The following is a 24,637-nucleotide window of genomic DNA, read 5'->3' as shown; positions in this document are numbered from 1 at the left end:
TGCTCTCATTGCAATCATTGTGTTATGTGCATGGGTGTCCTATCTCTCAGCCATTCAAGGTGCACAGCTACTATTACATTTCCAACAAATGTTCTGTCTGTTTAAATTCAGCATTGAGATTTTTTTCATAATAAATAATAGAATGGTTAAGTTACATAAATTCCAGTTCAATTTCTGAGATTACTTAAAATAATACACATATCCTTGTTTTGCAGTGATGTTCAACATGCAGAATTACAAACTACAACTCTAAGGGGGGCATTTACTAAAGCTTGTGTTTTTTGGTCATGTAGAAGACAATGCCAGGTGTCTTTATTCAATTGGCTAATCTTTCTTTGCTTCATGGTTTTAGAAGTTTTCTGTGGGTTTTGACACTTTAATTTGTGCAACAAAATGAAAGATTTGCGTTTTTCTGCTTTTTTTCGTTATTGCTTTTTTTAAAGGTTGTTTTAATAAACCAATTGGCATTCCTGGTTTTAGAGAAAATTAGTTTTTTGTGGTTTCAAAAACCTCTAAAACCACAAAAATGACAGAAGAGGCACAAAGTACTTCTGGGACTAAAAAGGACAAGGAAAATACATGCAGCACAAATCTCATACCTAAACTGCTGTTACTCTCCCGCTAAACGTCTGGCATTCAATATTCCCACAACCCTCTGTTTGATGTACAAAATGCAGGCTATGGTATTTAAAAAAAAAGCCTATGGCTTTTGGGCTCAAACAGAAAAGGGTTATGGTCAAAATACTTATACATGCCCAATACTGAGATATATGGGAAATGCTCTGCCTAAAGTCAGACAATTCTGTGAATTTCCCGTCTGCTGCTATCACATCTGCAGCACATTTTCCTTATACAGTATCTCTATGGGAAGCTGTGACGGACAAATAGCAGTGTAATGGCCACAACACCCATTGCTGTTCTTTTAGCCTAAAGTGGCAGGGTCCTTCTTGATAAAACTGAGAGCAATGACAGACCTGGAAATAAGGATTACACAGACACAGGATAACTCAAGTTCCTTAGAAATAATCAAAAAGCTTGGGAATGTATGAAATAATGGGCTAACTTTATTTAAATGCGCTAATGTTTGCCAGTGTCATCTCACAGTGCTGCCATGCTTATGGATGTAAGGTTGAACATTAGTTCAGGATGTCAGTCTGAATCAATATTACACCACTTTTCTCCAGCAAAATTCTAATGTATGCACTAAATGATCAGAGGCTACACTGCTGTCTTATAATCCACCAACCATTTCTAGGTTTTAATGGGTGTGAGGTCTGCTGAACTAAATACAGAGAAATAGTTATATAAACATTTAATGATTTGCTACATATGCTTTTTTAATAAATGGTGCGCAGGGGCACTCAAGTTGCACTTGCAGCAAAACAAAATGGGTGTATGGTTTCATGCCAAACAAATATGCACATTTTTGTGGGCATAATGTACAAATGAAAAACTCTATACTTGGTCAGTGGTTTTCCAGAGTGGCACACTGCACATGTTTTATGCTAAGTACACAGTGACAAAAACAGAGAAATGCAAAACATAAGTTCCTATTGTTGCCGGTGGAAAGCCATTTTGGAACGGTTAGGCAACTGAACCGCTCCATGGGTCCTAAGGCTATTGTCACACAGAGAGTCTTCCGCCATCTGCCAGTGGAGTAACACCCATGACAGCCTTATATTGTCATTGGCATCTGTCAATCCTTGCCTTCTGCCCATATATATGGGTGAATGCGGTAAGGGGATGTGGAGGGGGCTCTGACATTTTTATTTGCAAGGGTAGCTTGAAAGTGACCATATGCTACTCCACCAGATTTTATATTATATACAGCATATGTATGTATAAGCACGGTCCAATCATACTTGATCTACAAACCGGATTCCAAAAAAGTTGGGACACTAAACAAATTGTGAATAAAAACTGAACGCAATGATGTGGAGGTGCCAACTTCTAATATTTTATTCAGAACAGAACATAAATCACGGAACAAAAGTTTAAACTGAGAAAATGTACCATTTTAAGGGAAAAATATGTTGATTCAGAATTTCATGGTGTCAACAAATCCCAAAAAAGTTGGGACAAGTAGCAATAAGAGGCTGGAAAAAGTAAATTTGAGCATAATGAAGAGCTGGAAGACCAAATAACACTAATTAGGTCAATTGGCAACATGATTGGGTATAAAAAGAGCTTCTCAGAGTTGCAGTGTCTCTCAGAAGCCAAGATGGGGAGAGGATCACCAATTCCCACAATGTTGCGCAGAAAGATAGTGGAGCAATATCAGAAAGGTGTTACCCAGCGAAAAATTCTATCTATCATCATCAACTGTGCATAACATCATCCGAAGATTCAGAGAATCTGGAACAATCTCTGTAAGGCCGTAAAACCATACTGGATGCCCATGATCTCCAGGCCCTTAAATGACACTGCACCACAAACAGGAATGCTACTGTAAAGGAAATCACAGAATGGGCTCAGGAATACTTCCAGAAACCACTGTCAGTGAACACAATCCACCGTGCCATCCGCCGTTGTCAGCTGAAACTCTACAGTGCAAAGAAGAAGCCATTTCTAAGCAAGATCCACAAGCTCAGGCGTTTTCACTGGGCCAGGGATCATTTAAAATGGAGTGTGGCAAAATGGAAGACTGTTCTGTGGTCAGACGAGTCACGATTCGAAGTTCTTTTTGAAAATCTGGGACGCCATGTCATCCGGACCAAAGAGGACAAGGACAACCCAAGTTGTTATCAACGCTCAGTTCAGAAGCCTGCATCTCTGATGGTATGGGGTTGCATGAGTGCGTGTGGCATGGGCAGCTTGCATGTCTGGAAAGGCAGCATCAATGCAGAAAAATATATTCAGGTTCTAGAACAACATATGCTCCCATCCAGACGTCATCTCTTTCAGGGAAGACCCTGCATTTTTCAATAAGATAATGCCAGACCACATTCTGCATCAATCACAACATCATGGCTGCGTAGGAGAAGGATCCGGGTACTGAAATGGCCAGTCTGCAGTCCAGATCTTTCACCTATAGAGAACATTTGGCGCATCATAAAGAGTAAGGTGCGACAAAGAAGGCCCAAGACGATTGAACAGTTAGAGGCCTGTATTAGACAAGAATGGGAGAGCATTCCTATTCCTAAACTTGAGAAACTGGTCTCCTCGGTCCACTCTGTTGAGTGTTGTAAGAAGAAGGGGAGATGCCACACAGTGGTGAAAATGGCCTTGTCCCAACTTTTTTGGGATTTGATGACACCATGAAATTCTGAATCAACATATTTTTCCCTTAAAATGGTACATTTTCTCAGTTTAAACTTTTGTTCCGTGATTTATGTTCTATTCTGAATAAAATATTAGAAGTTGGCGCCTCCACATCATTGCATTCAGTTTTTATTCACAATTTGTTTAGTGTCCCAACTTTTTTGGAATCCGGTTTGTAACTAATAAGAACCAGTGTGCGCCACATATGCAAATGGGTTTTATGGGGACAATGCCTACGCCTTTATATATAAATATTGTAAAATTAGTGCAGTCTGTTCCTTGAACGACAACATAAAAATAAATACATCTAGAAATTCTAAATACCTGAATACCTGAAATCACTACTGCATTTAGCTTTTGGGAACTTCCAGGTTTTCTGACTTTCTTTCTCCAAGTTGCGTGCATACATTCACTGCACATTAACTACTGAAGCTTTCCAGTTAGGCATTGTACTTCCTTGTCTTTCTATAAGGAAATTCCTTAGGAATTTAATCCTAGTTAATATAAGACCAAATTATTCAAGTTCTGGGTGCCTTGGTTGTATTGTGGATTAAAAAACTATGTACCAACCTGACAAAATCTGTTTCAAGCAACAGAGATTCTGCTCTGTGTTCTATGGCACTATGGGCCAGATGGACAGGGCCTCTCAGGTACAGTGAAGGATTACATCCATCCTCAAATCTCTCTTTCACACATTAACAGATTTTCAGGTGGCCATGAAAAAGATATCTCCTTTATACTTTTTATGTTTGAAATTATATACAACAGAAAAAAGTTAGTTAGATAGTTCCATAAGTTCAGGCCAACATAAAAAATGGTATTGCCTGCTTGAAACATCAAACAAACGGTTTTATATAGCACTAATATATTTATAAATAGTTATCATGTCCCCATGCTTGCAGATCTTCTCCAGAAAACTCAGCTTTCATTGCCTTACCTTTTGTTTAACTGTTTTCCCAGTAAGTTACATGCCTCTGCACACTCATTGATATCCTTTCTAGGGACTGGGAGACACAATAGGCCCTGGCATTCCAGGTACACAGAGGCCCAAACAGCTCTCATGATGGGTTAAGTCAATAAGAGAATAGAAGGGAGGATATATAGGTTGTGTTGAAAGAGAGACTGTAAAGTAAATTAATTGGAAAAAGCCTGAGGAAGCTCATACCTGAGCAATATTCTAATTTATTAAACCACATTATAGTTATTTATTGCCTGGGAAGGAGAAAACACTATTGCGTTCCACTGCGGAACACACGCGATACTAACAAGGTGCGCCGTCTTGGATAAAGCAGAGAGAAGGTAAAGTGTCGCAGGTGGGAGCGAGTAACATCACTACTGGTGAGAGAAAGTGAACAGAGGGAGACGGTCATTAATGCGAGTGAAAACAAGCGGTGAAGTCTAAGCGAGTGCTGCAAAGAACGTGCTAAAGCTGGGTGAGATTGTCCTGTTTTTTCATCCTTTACAAAATTTACGCTACACGGACATAACGACTGGGGGATGCCCCATTATAGTCGTTGGTGTAGGCTGGAAGTTAAATTACCCTGCGGTGGTGGAAAACAATCATATAAGTAACATCAATTAATTCACTAACTTGTGCAACTATATTGGCCACTAAAGACTTATAAGAGACACTGGTCTTTATATATAAATCTTGCTTGAACATATAAAGGGAATTAACTCTGCAAATTAAGAACTTTTCCCTCTCACCAACCCCACCAGGATAATTGAAGTGGAACCTGCATAGAGAGCACAATACCTCTCTCTCTCTAAGAGGAAAATTCAATTTTAGCGACTTTGTTTTTTTCTCCTTTTTCTTGCTATTTAAGGTTTTTGAAATATGTTTTTTTTGTGCTTTAAACAATATTTTACCTCCTATAATACAGCGCATTTATGGTTTTAAATGGATGTAACTATATATGGTTGTGAATAAGGTAGGCTGGCCAGCCAAGTTTTTAATTTGATTTTAATGTGATGATATATCAATACTAAATAAATTCTATATAATCTTTTGTTTTATATCATACAGTACTTTGTTTCTTTAGTAGTCACTGAATGACACTGCCTACAATTGCAAGGTTTGTTTGCAAAATCCAAAATAAAGCCAAGCAGTAGGATTTTGGGGAAGGAAACTCAGTATCTCTCATAAAATTTACATTTTAATAAAATGCTGTGTGTTTTAAAGCATATCCAGGGGACCAGATAGATCCAAACTAAATATTGGTTTTACACTTAATGGGGCTCATTGGTGTAGTGCAGAGTTGTCTGATCACTGTATGTAGATTCAGGGAAGTGAAAGAGGAGAACCTCTCATTTTAATGCAAAGCATAAAAACCCACTGGGTGAGCTTTAGCCTATAGAACATTCCATTAATATACATATTTTAAAATCAATACTGTATTTTCTTGCCAGGATCCCATCTGCTTTACATTCAATTAAGGAAATGGTCTCTTGACTCAAAATGCTTTTGTTGTGGCTGCAAAATCCTTCCCAACAACACAATTCCATTTAGTGTATAACAAAAATTCATGTTATTTCTGGACAATGAAAATAACTTTGTATTTCATACAATCGTTGTATCAATGCTACTCAGCCCTCCAATCCTGTACTGTGGCAGTTTATTAAATGTTATCTTTCTGATGCCTTTAAGCTCAAAAGTCTCCATCAATGCACTTCTTTTTTATGCTCTAATATAAAACATAACTTTATTATATACAGTTACAACATTAAACATATGTATGCATGTATAGTCAAAGCCAAAAACTAAGACAGGAGTCAGCCCCAGTTGTAATCCATCGGAGAATGGTTTCCTACATTCACTTCAATAGATTGCTGAAATTGAGCTAATGCAAAAAATGTCTCCATCAAATCGAAACTAAAGTAACAACAGGGATATCTAAAGTTTCTATACTATGGAACTGTTGCAACAGGGACGCTGGTGAAAATAATGAACACCAGTTCCCCTTAATTTGGTAAAATGCACCTTAAACTCAATGTATGGGAATGGGATTCAAATTAGGCCCTTGCATTGCAGGTACACAGAGGCCCAAACATCCCCCCACCAGCCCAATAAATAGTGACTGTCTATGGCATCTTACAGCAGCCCCTCTGGCATTTGCCAGAATCACAGATTGTCAGTGCAGGCCTGCATAGGAGTAACTCCAGTAAGGTTACTTAAAGCCTAAGGGCCACAAATTACCTAGCCTTATCCTAAAACAGTATGTAGGCTAAAGCAGAGTCACTTACCTCTGTTTCTGTAAACCTGCAATCAATCGACTCTGCTGTAAAAGAAAAACAGTATGTTAATAATTTTAAAAAACATAAATGTATTTAAATAAATCATTACGTTTTAAAGACAAGAAAGTAGATTATAAAGAACAATGTTGTCACCTTTAGGCAGACGTATTTATGTGTGGGGAATGATTATTTGATTTATTTTTTTTAAACAGTCAAGTATAATGTCATAGCTCATTGTACGTGTAAGGAAAATTGTTATCTGCATATGGTTTTCCGTCATCTGTGCCTTTCATAGAAATCAACACGAACTGTCTGTAGTTTTAGGCCCATTTATTAACTCTGGGCAAATTTGCACCAGGTCATTAAACCACTTAACCAATCAGTCGTTTCCTTTTTCAGCCAGCTGCAGGTTGAACAAAGAAAGCAAATATTTGATTGGTCTCATTGGAACACAGCAGTTCTGAATCCAGTGGTTATACAGATATTCGTAGAAGAGTGTTCTATGCAAATATGCTAACCATTCAAATTTTATTAAGGTAAAATAAGGACAGGATATTTTATATGTAAAATGTGTCTTATAAAAAATGTGTCTTATAAATAATTTTCCCAATGTGTTGTATAATAGCTTGTATGTTTTTTATAATGAGCCAAAGAAACCTTTCTAATCATATATGTGAGCCTAATAGAATCAATCAGAAGTCAAAAGACTGCATTCTTTTTCAGAAACCAATGTGAAGTAACTATACAAGCTGAAGGAAGGGTTTTTCCCCAGCACAATTGTTGGTATAAATGTCATTAGCTAAACTTTTCATAAAAAAGACACCAAGGGGTTGATTCACTAAAGGTTGATAAGCGTTATCGCATGGTTTTTTGCATTCAAATTGACACGATAAATAACGACCGATTCGTCAAAGTAATTTTGCATGTGTTAAATTGCGCGCTACTGCAATGCATTCATTTTCACACATGCGTTAATTCGCGAGTAGAAATAATACTAACACATGATTCACAAACACATATGAAGCGTTAAATGCGCTAAATATTGCATTAGTCTGTGCGAAGATTAACACCTACTTGGGGCAGGTGGTACTTAAAGAAAATTGCGGTACGTGAGCTTTTGGCAACACAACATGGACTTTGCAGTGGGATTTTTTTAAGTATGTGTTGGCCCTAGAGTGATATAGCCTCCAGTTTGCAGGGAAATGGTCATTTTAAGAGAAGTACTTTTACGAACGTAATGGTTAAGTGCGTTAAATCGCACAGAAAATACAGCAAGAAAAACGCTCATCGCGTCTAAATTAACGCAAGTATCCTTTTAGTGAATTGTGCGTTAAATCGCAAAAAATAAGAAGCAATAACATTTTTAACACATGCTATAAATAGCACTCGTTTTAATGCACATTAGTGAATCAACCCCAAAGTATTAAAAACAAACCGAAAGAAAGGTGCCTTTAAAAGTTACTTTTTGGGCTGCTTTAAGTAAAATTAACCAAAAACTTCCACTTCCACTGACTGTTTGCCAGACTGTTCACAAGAGCCACCAGCACTCAGCAATTTGCATCGTAGGATGGCAGCCAATAGCCATTATGAGGACGGGTCGCCCTACTACTCCATTCCTCTGCCACCAGAGGCTTAGTGGACCTAAAGATAATTACACTATAAATTAGTCATTATAAAATGTCACTATGTCAATATGGTGAACTGAACCATTCAGTCAGATGTCCATAAGCTCATATTAATCCTAGTTCAATTTTTCTAATTGATTACAACTGTTTATACAGGTTAATATCCCTATTTCAGCTATTTCTCTTTATTCTTGAGGATCTATGTACCACGCTCTAATATTAGTACTCAGGTGTCTAAGGACCAGTGTTCAATAAAATCTTTAAAAAACAAAAACAAAAAGGACCAGTAAACAGTAGTGTGTTTTTCATGACATCAAACAGATACCAATGCAGGAAAAACTGCCACTACTCACTACATTGGAACACACAGACCAGCAAAACATGTGCACTACTGGATCAAGAGCTTAATGAGTAGTAGAATCAAGAAGAGAAGGTCCTTAATATTTCCTAAGCCAGGCTAGACTACAAGTGGCAAATAGAGAAACAAAAAAAAATCACATTGCAGGGAAATGGAAAAAAAACGTTAGAAACCCTGACAGATAAAATAATCTTCCAAAATGACAAACTGGTTGCCAACTTTTTGGGGAAAAAAGCCAGCTTTCCATTATTTTTAAATTTTTTCCTATTAATAACATTGATATTAAAGGACATGTAAAGCCTACATTTGCCTACAATGTATATCAGTTGGGCAAGTCTCCCCCACCCAAATGGCATTATTTGTACTGCATATATCCCCTCCGCTTGCCAGCACCATCGCATTTTCCTAAAGCAAATAGCAGCTTTCACCCGGTGGCCATTTTTCCTCTGATACATAATTGGATACATTTAAATCTGCAAACAGCATATACACACACGAAAACTCTTATTCAGAATAGATTTCATCAAGAATACAGGCTCACACAGGCACAACTGTCTCTGATAAAAGTTCTGGTTTGTTTGAGCAGTGTAATGGTAAAGCTGAACTCAGGAGGAAAAAATTGAAGCAGACAGCTAGAGCTGAGATTCTATGGGAATCAGCAATGCCATCTCTTTACTGGCTGCTAGACTGGGGGACGTGTTTAGTCATCTGAGCTTAGAACAACTGAGCATGCCCACAAGCCAACAGCCAAAGCAAATTCCTGAGGGGGGGCTGAGTGGGTTACAGGAGGAGAAGGAAATCTAAGTGATTAAGGAGATGTTGCAGCCTTACTATTAACCTCTGGTCAACCAGTGTGACAGGTATTGAAAGATTTCAAAGAGGCTGTTTACTGATTAAATTTTTGTGTGTGGGGTTTACATGTCCTTGAAGCTTCATTTTTACCAGCCAGTTCAGCAAAATACCAGCCAGGTGGCAAGCCTAGACTACAATAAGGGGTGTATTTATTAACATTGGAAACAAACATCACAGGTAACATTGCCCATAGCAACTAATCAGATCTTTGCTTTTACTTTCTAACTTGTAGGTCGCCATTCAAATGTAAATGCTGATTGGTTGTAAAGGGCAACATTACAGATGTTAGTCTCCAATGTTAATAAATACACCCACGTTTATCTGTGGCCTGTGGGGTGGAGTATAATGACATCCCTTTTACAACCTTTTCCAGATTCCAATTAGCTTCTGTAAGTGAATGTGTAAAGTTGAGGGAGTTTACCAAACCTAAAGCAGATTATTGTGCAAGTCACATACTAATCCCTCCCAGGATGGCTCCAAGATTTGGAGTCATAGAAGCATTATGTTGCCAAATAAACCCCCACCAACATGTTTTTCAGACCTATCAATTGCTTAATGGCTACAGTGATCTTATTTTGGGTTCTGGTATGTATAATCCTAATGTTTACAGCTTTGTGGTGAATTTCATCCATGATCCAACAGATGTCAGAAACATTTCCACAATCATTGGTTTCTCAAGCATGACATGGTTTGTTTCCTTTACTTTGGTAGTTACTTTTATTTAGTACCACTATTCTGTTACTGTTCTCATGTGTAAATTAATATATAGAGAGGTAAAGTGATTTGGGCACACATGATAGCATATCCTACAGTAAAATATTTATTAAGAGCAGATATTTTTCCTTTAAAATATTCATACCTAGTGGGAAGTTGTCAGTGTGTGCCAAATAGCATTCTACACACATGTAAAATTCACACTGTTGCATATGTTCTGAAAATGTGTAAATAAAACTGCAATGACCGCATTCCTACTGCAGTGCAGGTTCTTGTCCTTTCAGCTTTTACAGCATAAACCACATTGATCCTGCAGCTAAGCTGCTGCCTTGCTGCATGAAACGTGCAGCCCATACTAGACTTCAATGGAGTTAAGAGAAGTTGCACTGACTAAATATGAATGAAGTATTGCCCAGTTTGTCAGCCACTTATTTCCTTTCTGCTCTGGTGTATCCCAAAGAACTGACAGTTGTTCATTGTTTTGCTGTGTGTGTATAACAAGGCACTGTACATAATCCCTAGGATCAGATGCTTCTCTGTGACTGGATGGCCACAGGAGTTCAGAAGAGCTGTAAATTGTTAGCTAAGAAGGGCGGCAATATAAATGCATAATCCTTATAACTCCCATGAATTTACCCATGCAGATTTTCTTCAATGAGGACAACGCAGAGAAAGAATGTGAGTAGCAATGCATCAACAGGATGGGAGCAAGAATGGCAGTGGGCAGAATAAATATAGCTCTGTATAGCAACTGCATAGGTGTCAATCTGCTGAGTAGTTATTATGGTTAACTAGATGCAATTTCATTTTTCTTAAACAGCTGTGAGGGATTTTTGCAGTTTATCAAAACATCAGCATATCAGATAAGATTGCCTACTCGCCAGCTGTTGGTTTTGCTATCTCTATTTATATACCCTTGCCTAAAGGTGGCCATACACATCAAGATCCGCTCTTAATGCTTCCCTATAAGTAGTATATAAACAAGTGCCCAAGGAAAGTGAATATTGAACTTTGGAGGGTATACATTGCTGTTCTAAAGCTAAAAGGCTTAGAATACAGGTGCTTAAGCTGCTAAGACATGTCCTAATAACTACATATGGTAGCAAGTAGACATTCTGTGGCAATGTAATAAACAGAACTCTGCAGAGCAATACATATACACATTTATTACCTGCTTTAGGTAGCATGTTCCAAAGGGTAATTGCATTCATAAATCAGCAATGAGTCTTCTGAGGCACTTGCTTTACCAGTTAAGCAAGCCAGGCAAAAATTGCAGTTTAATTTTGTGTGCTAAAATAATATTGTGTTGAGTTGATGCGGGCAAACAAGATGCCAGCAGGCACTGACAGCGCAAGTACAAGTTCGGAGTAACCACATATTCCTAGAAGGCACTATGGAGTTAGTGCAATACTAACTATAACTAAATATGTTTATTTGTTATCAAATGTAATTTGAGACACAAACAAGTGTATGTGATACCTACTGGATAAACTCAAATACTTACAGTGTTTCTCTGGGCACTTTAGCAATTTACATTGTTTCTATATTTAGTGGCCTCTGAAATATTAGCAATTTTAGCCTCACACCAGGCTTTCAGACCAGCAGCTCTCTCCAAGAGTCAGACTGCCAGCAACCCTAAATGAATAAAAGCCCCCTGCACAGTCACGTAAGCCTAGAGATACTCATTGGCTACTCCTGCTCCACTAATCAAAGTCTTCTTGTTTTGGAATTAAGCATATTATGAAGAATGTATTACCAGATTTAGTTGAAAGGGAAACAAGAACTCAGTCATTAACAAAATCCTCGCAAGTCTGACCTGAGAAGAGATTAGAAAAAACTAGAATGAAAAGAGTAGGGAGAGAGGGAAATCATTAAGTTTGCTAATATGTAACTATTAGGAAAAGTTTAATTAGAACAGCCTGTCACAGGAGATTAAGCAGCATGCTTTCGTTAATCAAAATGACAGGTACTTATCCTGGCAGAATATGCCCTCAGGTTGGGCTTATTCGCCCTGTCCTTGCCTGCTAATGAAACTCATCCAAGATATTTATAATGATCCTTTATTGAGGACACCTGAATACCTGGGGGAACACCTACAAACTCAATGCAGGGAGTGTCCATTGCTCAAAGGAAGCAATGCTAACTACTGTGCTATTGTGTCACCCGTAATTATATATTTATATATTTGGTCACTCAGCAGCTATAATAACTCGTACTGTACCTTTACTATGAAAGCTGAATTACACACACACACATACCATATTATAATACAGGACAGATAACAAAGAATTTAAATGATGCAGCAATAAAGGCCAATACACTGCAAATGCTATGTGGCAAGTATCAGTATGATTGCTGGGCATTTGAATGTGGCAGAATGATAAATAGAGTGTGGGAGGGGGGGAAATGATGTAGCTGAGTGGACTTAAAAGCAGGACCATTAGAAACAAGAGAGGAGTAAAATCCCCATTTCATGTTGTGCCTGGCTGCAGGTGCTGTTATTCAGTATGAGAGCTCTAGAGAGGCCAAAATGATTCATGCATGGGACTGTATAAAGAATACAGAAGGGGGAGTAGGTTTAACATTTTCTTATTTAAAGGGGTTGTTTAAATTTAATATATTATAGAATGTCCTATTCCTTGCAACTTTGCAATTGTTCTTAATTTTTTACAGTTTTTGCATTATTTGCCCTTTTACATCATCCAGCTTTCAAATGGGAATCACTGACCCCAGCAGCCAACAAATGATCGATCCATGAGCTTACAATTTTATTATTATTGTTACTTTTTAATCCTTATCTTTCTGTTCAGTCCCTCTCCTATTCATATTCCAGAATCTTATTCAGACCATTGCCTGGTTGCTAAAGTAAACAAGACCCTAGCAGATAGCTGCTAAAATTCCAAACTGGAGAGCTTTTGAACAAAATGTTACATAACTGAAAAACCACAAAAAAATTAAAAGGAAAACAAGTTGCAAATTGTCTCAGAATATCAATGTCTAAAAGTTAATTTAAAAGTGAACAACCCCAGTCTTTTTAGAGGAAATTTAGAATTAAACACTGCCTGGGAAATACAATGTTCCCTGTAAAACTTTCTGCCAGCAATGCCAAGAACTCAAATAACCCTTTTCTCGGGGTACTGTTATGGATATCATAGTTGGAACTGTAACTAGCATTTATAAAGAGTTATTAAAACTGGACAGGAGCATTGGCCTGTAGTGATGTGCGGGATGGCCTGAAACCTGTAGGTTGGGCGGGTGCAGGCTGGCCCAAAAGATGAGAGTTGGGCGGGTTCAGGCTGATATCCACACATCAGAAGTGGGTTGCTGGAAGGTTTGGGCTGAACTCTTCTGCCTCCCTCCCGCCCACAATGTAACTGAACCCCACTTACGGCTCTTGCAGTGTCTATTTTTAGGTGCTCGACTGTTCTGCCCTGCTCCCCCCCCCGTGACATCAGGAATGGGGGGGCAGGACTATAAATAGATGTGCAGCCACAGATCGGGTCGGGTGCAGGCCAACTGTTTGTTGACCCGCACAAAACTACCAGCCTGGGTAATAGGTGAGTGATTATAATCACTGGGAGCACCTAACACTTGGGCATCCCCATGGATAAACCTTTCCTTCTCCTTTAAATGGTTTTTAGAAGACTTGATCCAAATTATGACACGTTCCCTTATCCAGAAAACCCCAGGTCCCAAGCATTCTGTCGTCTTATAGATTTGATTTTGTTCTCATTCTGCAATAAAATCAACAGAACAGATGCCAGCAGCATTATAAGAATCACATCAGCCAATCATACAAAGAGAGATTGTGGTTTGGTTAAAATTAGACTTTGAGTGTTTTGTTACTTGTATTGAGAATAAATCAATATTTACCAGGAGCTACTGAAATACTTGCATTTATGTAATGATTTATGTCTACATTAGAAGCCTCATGACTATTTAGTATTATTAATATATTTTATTTATATTTTATTTATAGCATGTATATATTATAGAGATTGTCTATAACTTACGTCAGTCATTGATTTTACATAATGGGAATATTTTTTCAGGAGCCAATTTAGAGGACTGTTTTGGAGTGTGGGAGGACACCAGGGTTCACGGAGTAAGCCCATGTAACCACAAGCTGAATAAAGCTGCCAAAGTCAGTCTTTAACCCAGGAATCAACTATTCACCAGCTATACATTTATACTTGCATCAGTGGAGACCCAACCTCCTCACCTTCACTGTCAACTGGTGCATGCAGGGGTACTACTAGTAACTCTACATACGAAATCTGTATTTTAAATTTACCAGAAGCAGTATTTTTCCCACACCTGATAAATTGCCTTACCTCATGGCACTGTAGGGCATATCTAGAAAATTCTTATGGAATATTGTTTTGAAAATTGGCTTTAATAGATTCAGTGACAGCGGGAAGCAAAAGATATCGGCCTTTTTGGTTATAAATAATGGAACTGATGTACAGTTAATATGCCCAGGTATTTAATCATTAATTATTTTAATCCAAAAGATCTGTCCCAAACTTGTTTTTAAGGTATTTTACTCAACCTATAAATGCCTGATGATATTTTTCCCTTTTAATTTAGTTTATTCTCATCATTGTAATTAAAGGAGACATATAGGGGCATATTTATCAAAAAGTGAAACTAGAGCTTGCCACCGTTGAAATTCCATTGCATTTTGTTTCTAAAAATTCAATAGAAATAAACTGTAGTTGTGGTTAACATGCCCTATTGTCAAGAATAAGTGTTATACACCTCTAAAATTCTGTGCTGCTATGCCAAAACTTTTCCCAAAGAGCCTGGGGCACTTTGGGCTACAGGATGCCAGCCAATGAGTTGATGCTAGCTTATAATAAAGCAATACTGATACTGCACCAAGGCAAGCATGGAAAGGAAATTATTTATATAGCACTTTTGACATTCGGAAGTTTTGGTGCTTAAGCTGTGTAACCCACAAAGGAAAATAATATTTGGCATACTAAATATGGCAGCAAGCAGCTGGCATTCAGGTATAAATCAAGGTCGCTGGTTTAATATCCAAAAAGAGATAATTCTGCCAGTAAATGATTTACTTAAAAGTCATAATTGCTACTAGTGATACATTTGTGACATGCAGTATGACTTCCCACCTGTTTTACTGGAAGTGAAACATCAATAGGATCCAACAAAACAGCTTCAACAGCTCTGATCTGGGCTGCATAATGAACCTTCATATGTTTTATAATATGTAAAGTCCTCATTCAATCACTAAATTCACCCCTCCTCCAAAAAAAATGAATCATTAACTGCCCCGAAACCAGGAGACAGCGATAATTTGCAGCCATGGTTTGTACCCACAAAAAACAAAACACAGACAACAATGCTAAGAGATCCCCTACAAAGTTATGTTGTCCCAAATATTTATAGGGACTACAGAATGACCTGCACCTGTGTATCCCAATACCTAGATCAGATCCATACAAGACAGACACCATGTTTACCTTTGCAGCTTCTTTATCTTTATTTGCTTTATGAAAGCACATAATATTACAAGGGAAGAGGCCAGGTATTTATCAGTGACACTTGAATTGCAGAAATAATTTGCATGCAACACTAACAAACACTCTAAATTCAGTTACTTTTTTACTGTTTGCTGTGTATTCGTGCATCTGGAGAATGTATGCTAAACCCTGCCAGTGTTAAATGTCACTCCAGTACCAATATTTTCAAGAAAGAAACACAGTCTGACATTATAAAGTTTGATATAAACAAGTGAAAGTGCACCAGTATATAGCTGACACAGGATGCTAAACTGTACAAGTCAGTCTATAGGAACTGATGCCGCCTTTTGTTTACATCGCCAGCAGTTGGCCTATTGACAATCCTAGCAACAGGCCTACCCACCCCACTCCCAGCCATCACACAGAGAATGCACCCCTTGCGATTCCCATAGCAAGCCCCCTCCTGACAACATCCTTCTCTGCCAGTGTACACAAACCTCTATTGTGTGTGCTAGAAAATAACAAATTCCGATATCTGCTGATTTTTGTCTCTTTTCTTTTATTACACTGTACCCCACGGGTATTAAACCATTTTGCCTCCTGACTATCAGACACATGTAACAGCTCACAAGATTTGTGCTTCATCCACCTCTGGCATTGGCACTTGTATGGCATTACAATGACCAATGAAAATGGCTACCAAGCAGCAAAGCTTAAAATACTGTGCCTCTGCTACAATAGTATTACAAGAACAAATGGATTTTATTGTATAATGTGATAACATTTGAGCACAATATAAGATGAAAAACAAAAGCATAAAAAGGATATTGGCACTGATTCTTCTCTGACACTTGTTCGGCTGAGAAGTAAACAGAGTCTGATTTCCTCTTTAATACATAGTTAATTGTTTAAAATATGCTTTTGCAGGCATAATGCACAGGATTCAACACACACAAGATAAAACTAGAATTAATATTTAACCAACTATTTTTCTACAACTGGCAGCTCCCTAACAGCAGAAATTACTGAAATCTTGTACAGGTATTACCTTAGATACCTTATCCGGAAACCGATTATCCAGAAAATTCGGATCTCCATACCTTGATCATTTAAAATATTTAAATAAACCCAATAGAATTGTTTTGCCTCCAGTAAAGATTAATTATATCTTTGTTGGGTTCAAGTACAAGGTACTGTTTTATTACAACAGAGAAAAAGGAAATAATTTTTACAATTAGAATTATTTGATTAAAACCTGTCTATGGGAGATGACCATCCCTAAATTCTGAGCTTTCTGGGTAAAGGGTTTACAGGTAACAGATCCCATACCTTTACTTTAGCTAAAACTGCTGCTGAAATAGCAAATGGATTAAAGAAATGTATCACCTGTATATTACGCCTGTGTTAGACCTAAATACTGCTCATTTCGCCTTTAGGCTGATGCCACACACAGCGTATGGCATCAGCCTATATATGCGCCATACGCTCCTGCCTGTGCCTGCACCGGAATGAAAGGAATACGCTCGGGTGCAGGCACATGTAGTCAAAATACACATAAAAACGCGAGACTTTGCATTCTCTCACGTTTTTATTTGGATATCGGCTACATGTGCCTGCACCCAAGTGTATTCCATTCATTCCGGTGCAGGCACAGGTAGGGGGCTTATGGCGCATATTTTATGCAAGGGTTTTTCAGCTTGCCGAAAATATACACCTGGTGTGGCATCAGCCTTAAAGCTGGCAAACTGAAAAGGTGACTTCAGCAGGGCTTAAAAGAGAAAGAAAGGTAAAAACTCAGTAAACTTTATCAGAAAGGTCTAACAGCCATAAGCACTCACAGAAATGCTGCACTGTCAAAAGATTTGTTGTGTCTGTAATTCATGTGCCAGAGACACGCAGCTCTCTGCTCTCTCCTGCTCCCCCCTCCCTCAAGAATGCTAAGAAGTCACCCCCCCCCTTAGGAATGTGGATCTGAGCCAATCAGCAGGAAGCTGACTCATAGTCTTACAAACTGAGCATGTACACTTGGTCTCAGTCTCGGTGCAGGAGTGAGGCATTATGGGAACTTTCTTTACACAGATCAGCGTTTTTTCTTCCTGTTTGGCTTCTGATCATCTGAACAGTGAAATATGGGGGGACTTAAGGGCACTACTGAGACAAATGAAGGTATGCCTGCAGCTTGAGATTAACTCTTTATTAGCCTTTCCTTCTCCTTTAAAATATGCATAAATCACTATTCAGCTAATGAGCAACGATTGTGCTTTTGTGCTGATATCTATTCAGTTTATGGGCTGATACTGTGTCTGTCAGTGCACACACATTAAGAGAGAGGAAGGAAACAGACCAACCCATATGCCATTAGCCTAACATCATTGTTCTAATTCATCTCACAGGTGTTCAGTTTGGCTATGGTCAGGGGCAAGCCCAGTGCAGGATATTCAAGTTCTTCCACTCCCATTACAGTAAACTATTTCTATGCAGATGTCACTTTGTGCACAGGGGCAAATGGCTTCCAAACTGTTGCCACAAAGTAGGAAGCTTGAAACTAACAAGAGTGTCATTGAATAAAAGAGTGGCACTGGTGCCAGCAACAATGGATGTGGTTTAAATAGCCAATTCCACTAACCAGAAGGTGGCTCCAAATACTTTTGGTCACATACATGCCTGTACTGGCAATAGACAGTCACTATTTATTGGACCTGTGAGGGGCAGGAGGCTAGACCTGGTCACATAGTATACAAGTTAAAGCCCAAATTTAGTGGCAGTAATTTGTTGACCTGGTTCCCAGAAAAAGGGGAAACAGGCATAAGTTACATGTGACAAAATCATGGTGTGTTGTCTGTGACATTTTGCAGACCCTCAGTCGTAGCAGAGTGTTTTCTTTGTTTACCTTTGTATTTGCACCTAAATACACATTTTGTAACAAGGATTTCTGTTAAATTGTTTGTGGGTTCCTTGAAGCTCTGTGAGAGTTGCCATGTAGCTTAGCGCACAGGCAGGATATTTCAACTTCACTAGAATACAAATCAGCTACTGGAAGTTCACGAGGGTTTTAAAGGCAGTTGGTCACAGGGAAGAAAATGTGTTTATTTTGTTACCACCTGAGGCAAAAGGATAAAATATCTATGTATGCAAGGTAAAAGGAAACTGAACAAAGACTTCCTTGAACCACATTATCATGTTACTAGCCCACATTTACCAGGATAGCAGCAGAAGCAGCGCCAGGGCTTGTACCAAACACACTGCCCCAAACATGGGGAAAATATCACTCCGCTGAACCTCTGGGATTAATGAAAACATTCTTCTTATGAGCTTTTATTGTCTCTTGAAAAGTGGTGGGGAGTATTCGTCATCACTTTCCATGGTGGAAGCTGGAAATGTGACAAGTATGGCACCACCTACACAGCTGTAGCAATTCCAGGTCTCCTGATGTGACATTGCTCTTACACGTGGCTTTGTTTTCTTCATCAACACAAAGGAGTTAAATGTTTAACAGGCAACTAAAGCCGCTGATTGTGGAAATCATCATCAATCACAGCCCATTATTTCTATACCAGCAATGACAAAGCAGTTACAAAAAAAAAGCATCTCCCACACGTTCAATATTTTTCTGTGATGTAGGAAAGGTTTTCTGCTAGTACAATGTCCAGATTTACCCCAGTGGCTCTCTTATAGCTGTGGCCAGTCGCCTTAAACTAAAATTAATATTCTCATGTATTCAAAAGTGCATTGTACATTGCATAGAATAAGAATGAAGCTTCTTGGACACACAATGCACTATGCTCTTTTCTGACAGATGGCAGAGGGAGTCATATTCTAGGGTGGTTCTCTGTGTAGAATAAGACTTGCCCAATATTGATGTCTCTGTACCTGATCCATCAGAGCATGAGCAATACATGACTAGGTCTATTTGCGTTTACAAGGAAGTACAAGGAGTTATTTTGCCCCTGGCATACTGAAAGCAAGCTGTGATTAATGTTTAGTTTGGCAGCAAGGTGGGCAAGTGGGATATGGGCACAATTTGCTTAGCCATTGGGTGTCATGGGTTGACAGTGAAGTAAAATATGGTATTGGGGACACACAAAAAGAAGAATGGGTGGGATGTGATTGGCTGAGGAGGGGGTGTGACTGACAGAGCAGAGAACATAATGTGGGATGACAGGTACAGAGAAGAAAGACCAGTTGACCAAGAGACATGAAGCTGGCCCAGGGCCACACAGCACATCACTTAATTAAACTTAAAAAAAAAAAAATAAAACTGCCTGAGCACTACAAATGAGACAGAGGTGGATGATTTGATTTCTATACATATACATATGATAAGCAGTGATGGTAAGAAATAATGTGAAGTTGCCTTTTGTCTGTCCCTTGAGCAGCAGCAGCTTTATGGTCACTCCTTGTTAGTGGGGTTGCTAGAGTCAGAGGGTGCTGGAGGGCTGCATGTTGGGAAGTCATGATGCAATAAATGAATGAAAAGCAGCAGCTCTATGGTCACTCCTTGTTAGTGGGGTTGCTATAGTCAGAGGGTGCTGGATGACTGCATGTTGGGAGGTCATGATGCAATAAATGAATGAAAAGCAGCAGCTCTATGGTCACTCCTTGTTAGTGGGGTTGCTATAGTCAGAGGGTGCTGGAGGGCTGCATGTTGTTAGTGGGGTTGCTATAGTCAGAGGGTGCTGGAGGGCTGCATGTTGTTAGTGGGGTTGCTATAGTCAGAGGGTGCTGGAGGGCTGCATGTTGTTAGTGGGGTTGCTATAGTCAGAGGGTGCTGGAGGGCTGCATGTTGTTAGTGGGGTTGCTATAGTCAGAGGGTGCTGGAGGGCTGCATGTTGTTAGTGGGGTTGCTAGAGTCAGAGGGTGCTGGAGGGCTGCATGTTGGGAAGTCATGATGCAATAAATGAATGAAAAGCAGCACAAAAGGATAAAATGGGAGCTGACAGTGAGCAGAGGCGACATGCGAGAAGCTGATGCCCAGGATACACAAAGTGATGCTGTGTAAAGGGAAATGGGAATAGAGGGGGCTGGTCAGAAAAAGGTAAACATGGCAGATAGGGGGTACAAAGGGTTTCTGGGAGATATGAATGGAGAACAGCATAGACTGGATAACAGCAGGGATCAGGGTCCTCTTGAACGGCACAACATAAACAATGCCATACACCATGCTGGCTGGATGCCTACCTGCCGCCGACTCCTGCCTGGTGATGACAGCTCCATCCTTACGAATACAAATCTCGGCGGCTCCAGTTAGCTTCCTTCCCTTAATGCCACCCCCCCTCCCCTCCAGCAGGGCCCCGCAGCACTGGTAGCACACAGCCCAAGCTTGCTCCTCATTGATCGGCTGCTTGTATAGATCCAATATCTCCTCCAGCGAGAAACACTCCCCATCTCCCGCCGCGCCAGTCCCGCTGCCCTGAGCCTCACTACGTTTCCGAGGCGCCGCTTGAGACTCGGCCATTCCTGGCTCCGCACCCGCCCGCACTCACTGTGGGTCTAAGTACATCTTCCCGCTGCTCCGGTGCGGGGAATGCGGCACAAACAGCATCACTGTAAGCCTGGAACCTCCAGCTTCTCGACGTCAAGCCCCCGAAACGCCCCGAACACAAGAGAACAGACAGCGGCCACGCCCAGAGGCGGGCTCTGTGGGAGTTGCGATGGGAGAGCTGTCATTGAGCTTCGGGCTTGCCAGCCGCTGGCCGTGCCGCACCATGGGGAGAGCAGAGGATTCTGGGTAGTTCAAGGTACAATCAAAAGTAAATATGGAATGAAGGACTTTTTGCCATTGAATTGTATACAGCATTTAAATATGTCATTTTGTGGGTGAGATGTGTGCAATGCTAATATGTCTTGCATTCGAAAGGAACGGTGCTGCTATCATTTATTATTTTTAATAATAGCTGTTCACTTATCATATCAGAATGTCTTAGAAGACCAGTGGTTTTGTCTTCTTATCGCTTTATCTCTGAGGGAATCATCAGACTAAAAAATCACTTAAATGACTAATCTCTACACTTTTGGGCTTGGCCTTCATGGCTACTACCAGGCAGAAAATGCAGAGAAGCCCAAGTGTCATACATGCTGTGTGCATGGGAAGGGTGAGGACTCCATTGAACCATTCACACGGTGCCCCTACCAGTGCTTTGCACTCAGCAGCGTCTGTTTGGGATTCCCATACTGACAGCAATGGAAGCAATGGCAAATGCTGCAGACAAGGTGTATTTGCTCCTGTTTTTGTAGGTTAACAAACCCTAAAATTGTTCTTCATCTTGTTTGACACTCCTGCCCATAACAAGGCATCTTTTGTGTGTGTCCTTTGTGTTCTCCAGTAAATGTGTTACCTGAGCTTATTATGATGTACATGATGTTGGACTCATTTTGTTAGATAATTATATAACCCCCTCCCTTCACCTATTGTTGTGACTGTTTTGTTGGACTGGTTGTTAGGTTCCAATTTACCTAGCAACCAGGCAGTGGCTTAAATGAGAGACTAAATTATGAATAGCAGGGGGCCAGAATAGAATGATAAGTGATAAAAAAAATAGCCAATAAAATTGTAGCCTTGTGAAACAATAGTTTTTTTTGGCTGCTGCAGTCAGTGACCCACATTTGAGAGCTTGAAAATGCAGAAAAAAAGTGGTAGGCAAATCTCATCTCATCAAAAAAAAAAAATATATGTAAGATATATACATCTCCAACTTATTGTACAGCACTGCAGAATATGTTTGCGCTTAATAAATAAATAATAATAATAATAAATCGTGAGGAATCCTTATGACGGGCCCTGTTCTTTTGATGGAGTTAAGATTTTGTTTTCCACAACTCATGAGTGCTTCGATCTTTTATATTTATGTATCTAAGTAAGTTCATTTACATATGTATGTTATTGGCTGGTAGGTATGGTGACCACTTCCTGCCTCAATTTTTGAAATAGTGATGGAAGGGAGAGAGAGAAAGACCACAGAAGAGCAGTGCTTGTGGTGGAAACGTTGGATTTCTTTCAATAAAACTTTTTATTGTTTTTTACACGAAGTCCCAGCGAGTGTGGTACTCCCTTTCTATACTTGTTTTTTTTTATCTGCACCCGGGCAGCTGACTATTATATTTTTTATGGGTTGTGCTCTTCTATGCTCCTGTTATATTTCGAAAACAAACTGCTCTTTCTCAAGGGCTGAAAAAGAGCACAGTTGGTGGTTGAATTATTTGTGAATAAACTATGATTTTTCACAACTATTCCAGTTGAGTGCGGTACTGTGCTTTATATTTAACATATTTACCAGCCTGGCAAGGTTTTACATTAGTTTAGGGAGTAGTGTTCATCTATGGTTAATTGAAACACATAGATATGAGTATAAAGTAAATACTTTTTGACTTTTTCTTGCTCTGAGTGCTTTCGACTATGTGCATATATATATTTACAATATTTGGAGATACTCAGGAAAAATTACTAGGAAAGAATATAAATACCTCAACCCTCCTAAAATACTGAGTCTGCAGTGGTGAGAAAACTAAAATCTAAGCCAAGGAAAAAACTTGGAACAGTTTATTATGTTAAAATGGATACCATCCAGCAAGGTTGGGCCGTTGTAATTTTCCATTAGTCAGCCTGGGCAGCTTCTTTCAACTTTAGAGAAATGGGAACAGTCCAATTAGGTTTCAGGATTTACTGTTGGTGAACCACACAAGCTATTTGGTAGAACCATGTGGACTGCTGCTTGCAGGGGGCTTAGAGTAAAACTGTGTCTCTGTGCTTCCAAAACTTTTCCTCCAAGCCACAAATTTAAAAATGGGCACCTACAACAAGCTCCCCAATGTTGTAGGCAAAAATCAACAATATATGCTCCTGGTTTCTCTCTTAGCTAAAATTGATCATTACATTTAAAAATGGCTCCTTTTATTAAAGCTGACTATTATTATTAACATTTATTTATAAAGCGCCAACATATTCCGCAGTGATGTAGATCTTCCCTGGTCCCTGTTCAGTGAGGGGGGTGGTTGTGCCCTAATGCTTCCTGCAAAAAGCACAGTAGAATGGGCTAGCCAATCACAGGCCTGCAGTCACACAAACAAAGACAGGCTTTAGTTTCCTACCAGGTCAGCCTAGTCACTGATTGGTTCCTATACTACAGTGCATTGTTCTGAGTGCCGCCGGCCCCCTGCACAGCCTGGGAAAGGAGACAGCAGGAAGTGGAACAGATGGATGGGACTAGTATGGTTTTGGGGAAATGTTTCTATAAATTAGACCAGAACATATCTTTTTTAAAGCACATTCCTTCTCTTTTTATAGGAGTATAATGCACTGGCACATTCTTAAAGAAGGTTGGATGTGAATTTTTAAATTCATCTACTAAAAATATAATTTAACTCTTGCAAGAATGTTTTTAAAAAAATACCCTTAAAGGAGAAGGAAAGGAAAAATCTTTGGGGCCTAACCTTTGCAATCGCTTACCTGAAACCTCTGGACGATGCTCCTGTTAGGAGAAAATTGCACTGGCCAGGGGTTTAATGCAGGCAAGCAATCCTTTTGACGAGAACCCGGGGCCCACGAATGTGCATTTGAGCTAAAAGCCTGTTCTTTTGTTAAGGTTCGGAAGACCGAAGAAGGAAGATAATTGCACGGTTTTCAGGTAAGCAATTACAATCACTGGGGGGGGGGGGGGGGTGCCTAACATTTTTGCAATCCCAGTCATTGTAACTTTCCCTCTCCTTTAATGTTTTAATATCCTTAAAGTACAGATATTAGCCATATCAACATTACTTGAACAGTCATTACCAAAATATCCCTATCCATGGGTTCCTCTTTTGCTTCAGAATGCAAGATCCTTTTAAAGGAGAAGAAAAGATAAAAACTAAGTAAGCTCTATCAGAAAGGTCTATGTAAATACAGCGATAAGTACTCACAGAAACGCAGCACTGAGTCCTCTAGTAAAAGAAACACAGGAATTCTTGTCTCCTCTTTGTAAACATGTTCTTGGGTATCAGACTTCCTCTCTCAGAAAAATCCTTCATTCCAGGGGACAGAGTCTGCTCAGCTCTCTCATTCTACCTCCCTCTTCCATTAGGAATGTGGAATCTAACCTATAAGGGCTAGAGCTATACAGCAGGAAGCTATG

The 24,637-nt window shown here is 39.5% G+C and overlaps 1 protein-coding gene across 5 annotated transcripts in view; it reads right to left on the bottom strand.

Annotated features, from left to right (window-relative positions):
- Window positions 1-21,077, bottom strand: part of spire1 (spire-type actin nucleation factor 1) — a 103,300-nt gene extending 82,223 nt beyond the window's left edge. For all 5 annotated transcript variants that reach the window (XM_031903690.1, XM_031903692.1, XM_031903693.1 and 2 more), the window contains exons 1-2: window positions 20,709-21,077; window positions 6,505-6,539 (exon numbers count right to left, since the gene is read on the bottom strand). In XM_031903690.1, the coding sequence (XP_031759550.1) occupies window positions 6,505-6,539; window positions 20,709-20,985 (312 nt within the window). In that variant the 5' untranslated portion in view covers window positions 20,986-21,077. The remainder of the gene's footprint in view (window positions 1-6,504; window positions 6,540-20,708) is intronic.
- Window positions 21,078-24,637: the final 3,560 nt, after the last annotated feature.

Source organism: Xenopus tropicalis, chromosome 6 (genome assembly GCF_000004195.4).
Source record: "Xenopus tropicalis strain Nigerian chromosome 6, UCB_Xtro_10.0, whole genome shotgun sequence".
Taxonomy (NCBI): Eukaryota; Metazoa; Chordata; class Amphibia; order Anura; family Pipidae; genus Xenopus; species Xenopus tropicalis.
The sequence above is the reverse complement of the archived record's forward strand: the minus strand, read 5'-3'. Positions and strand labels throughout refer to the sequence as shown.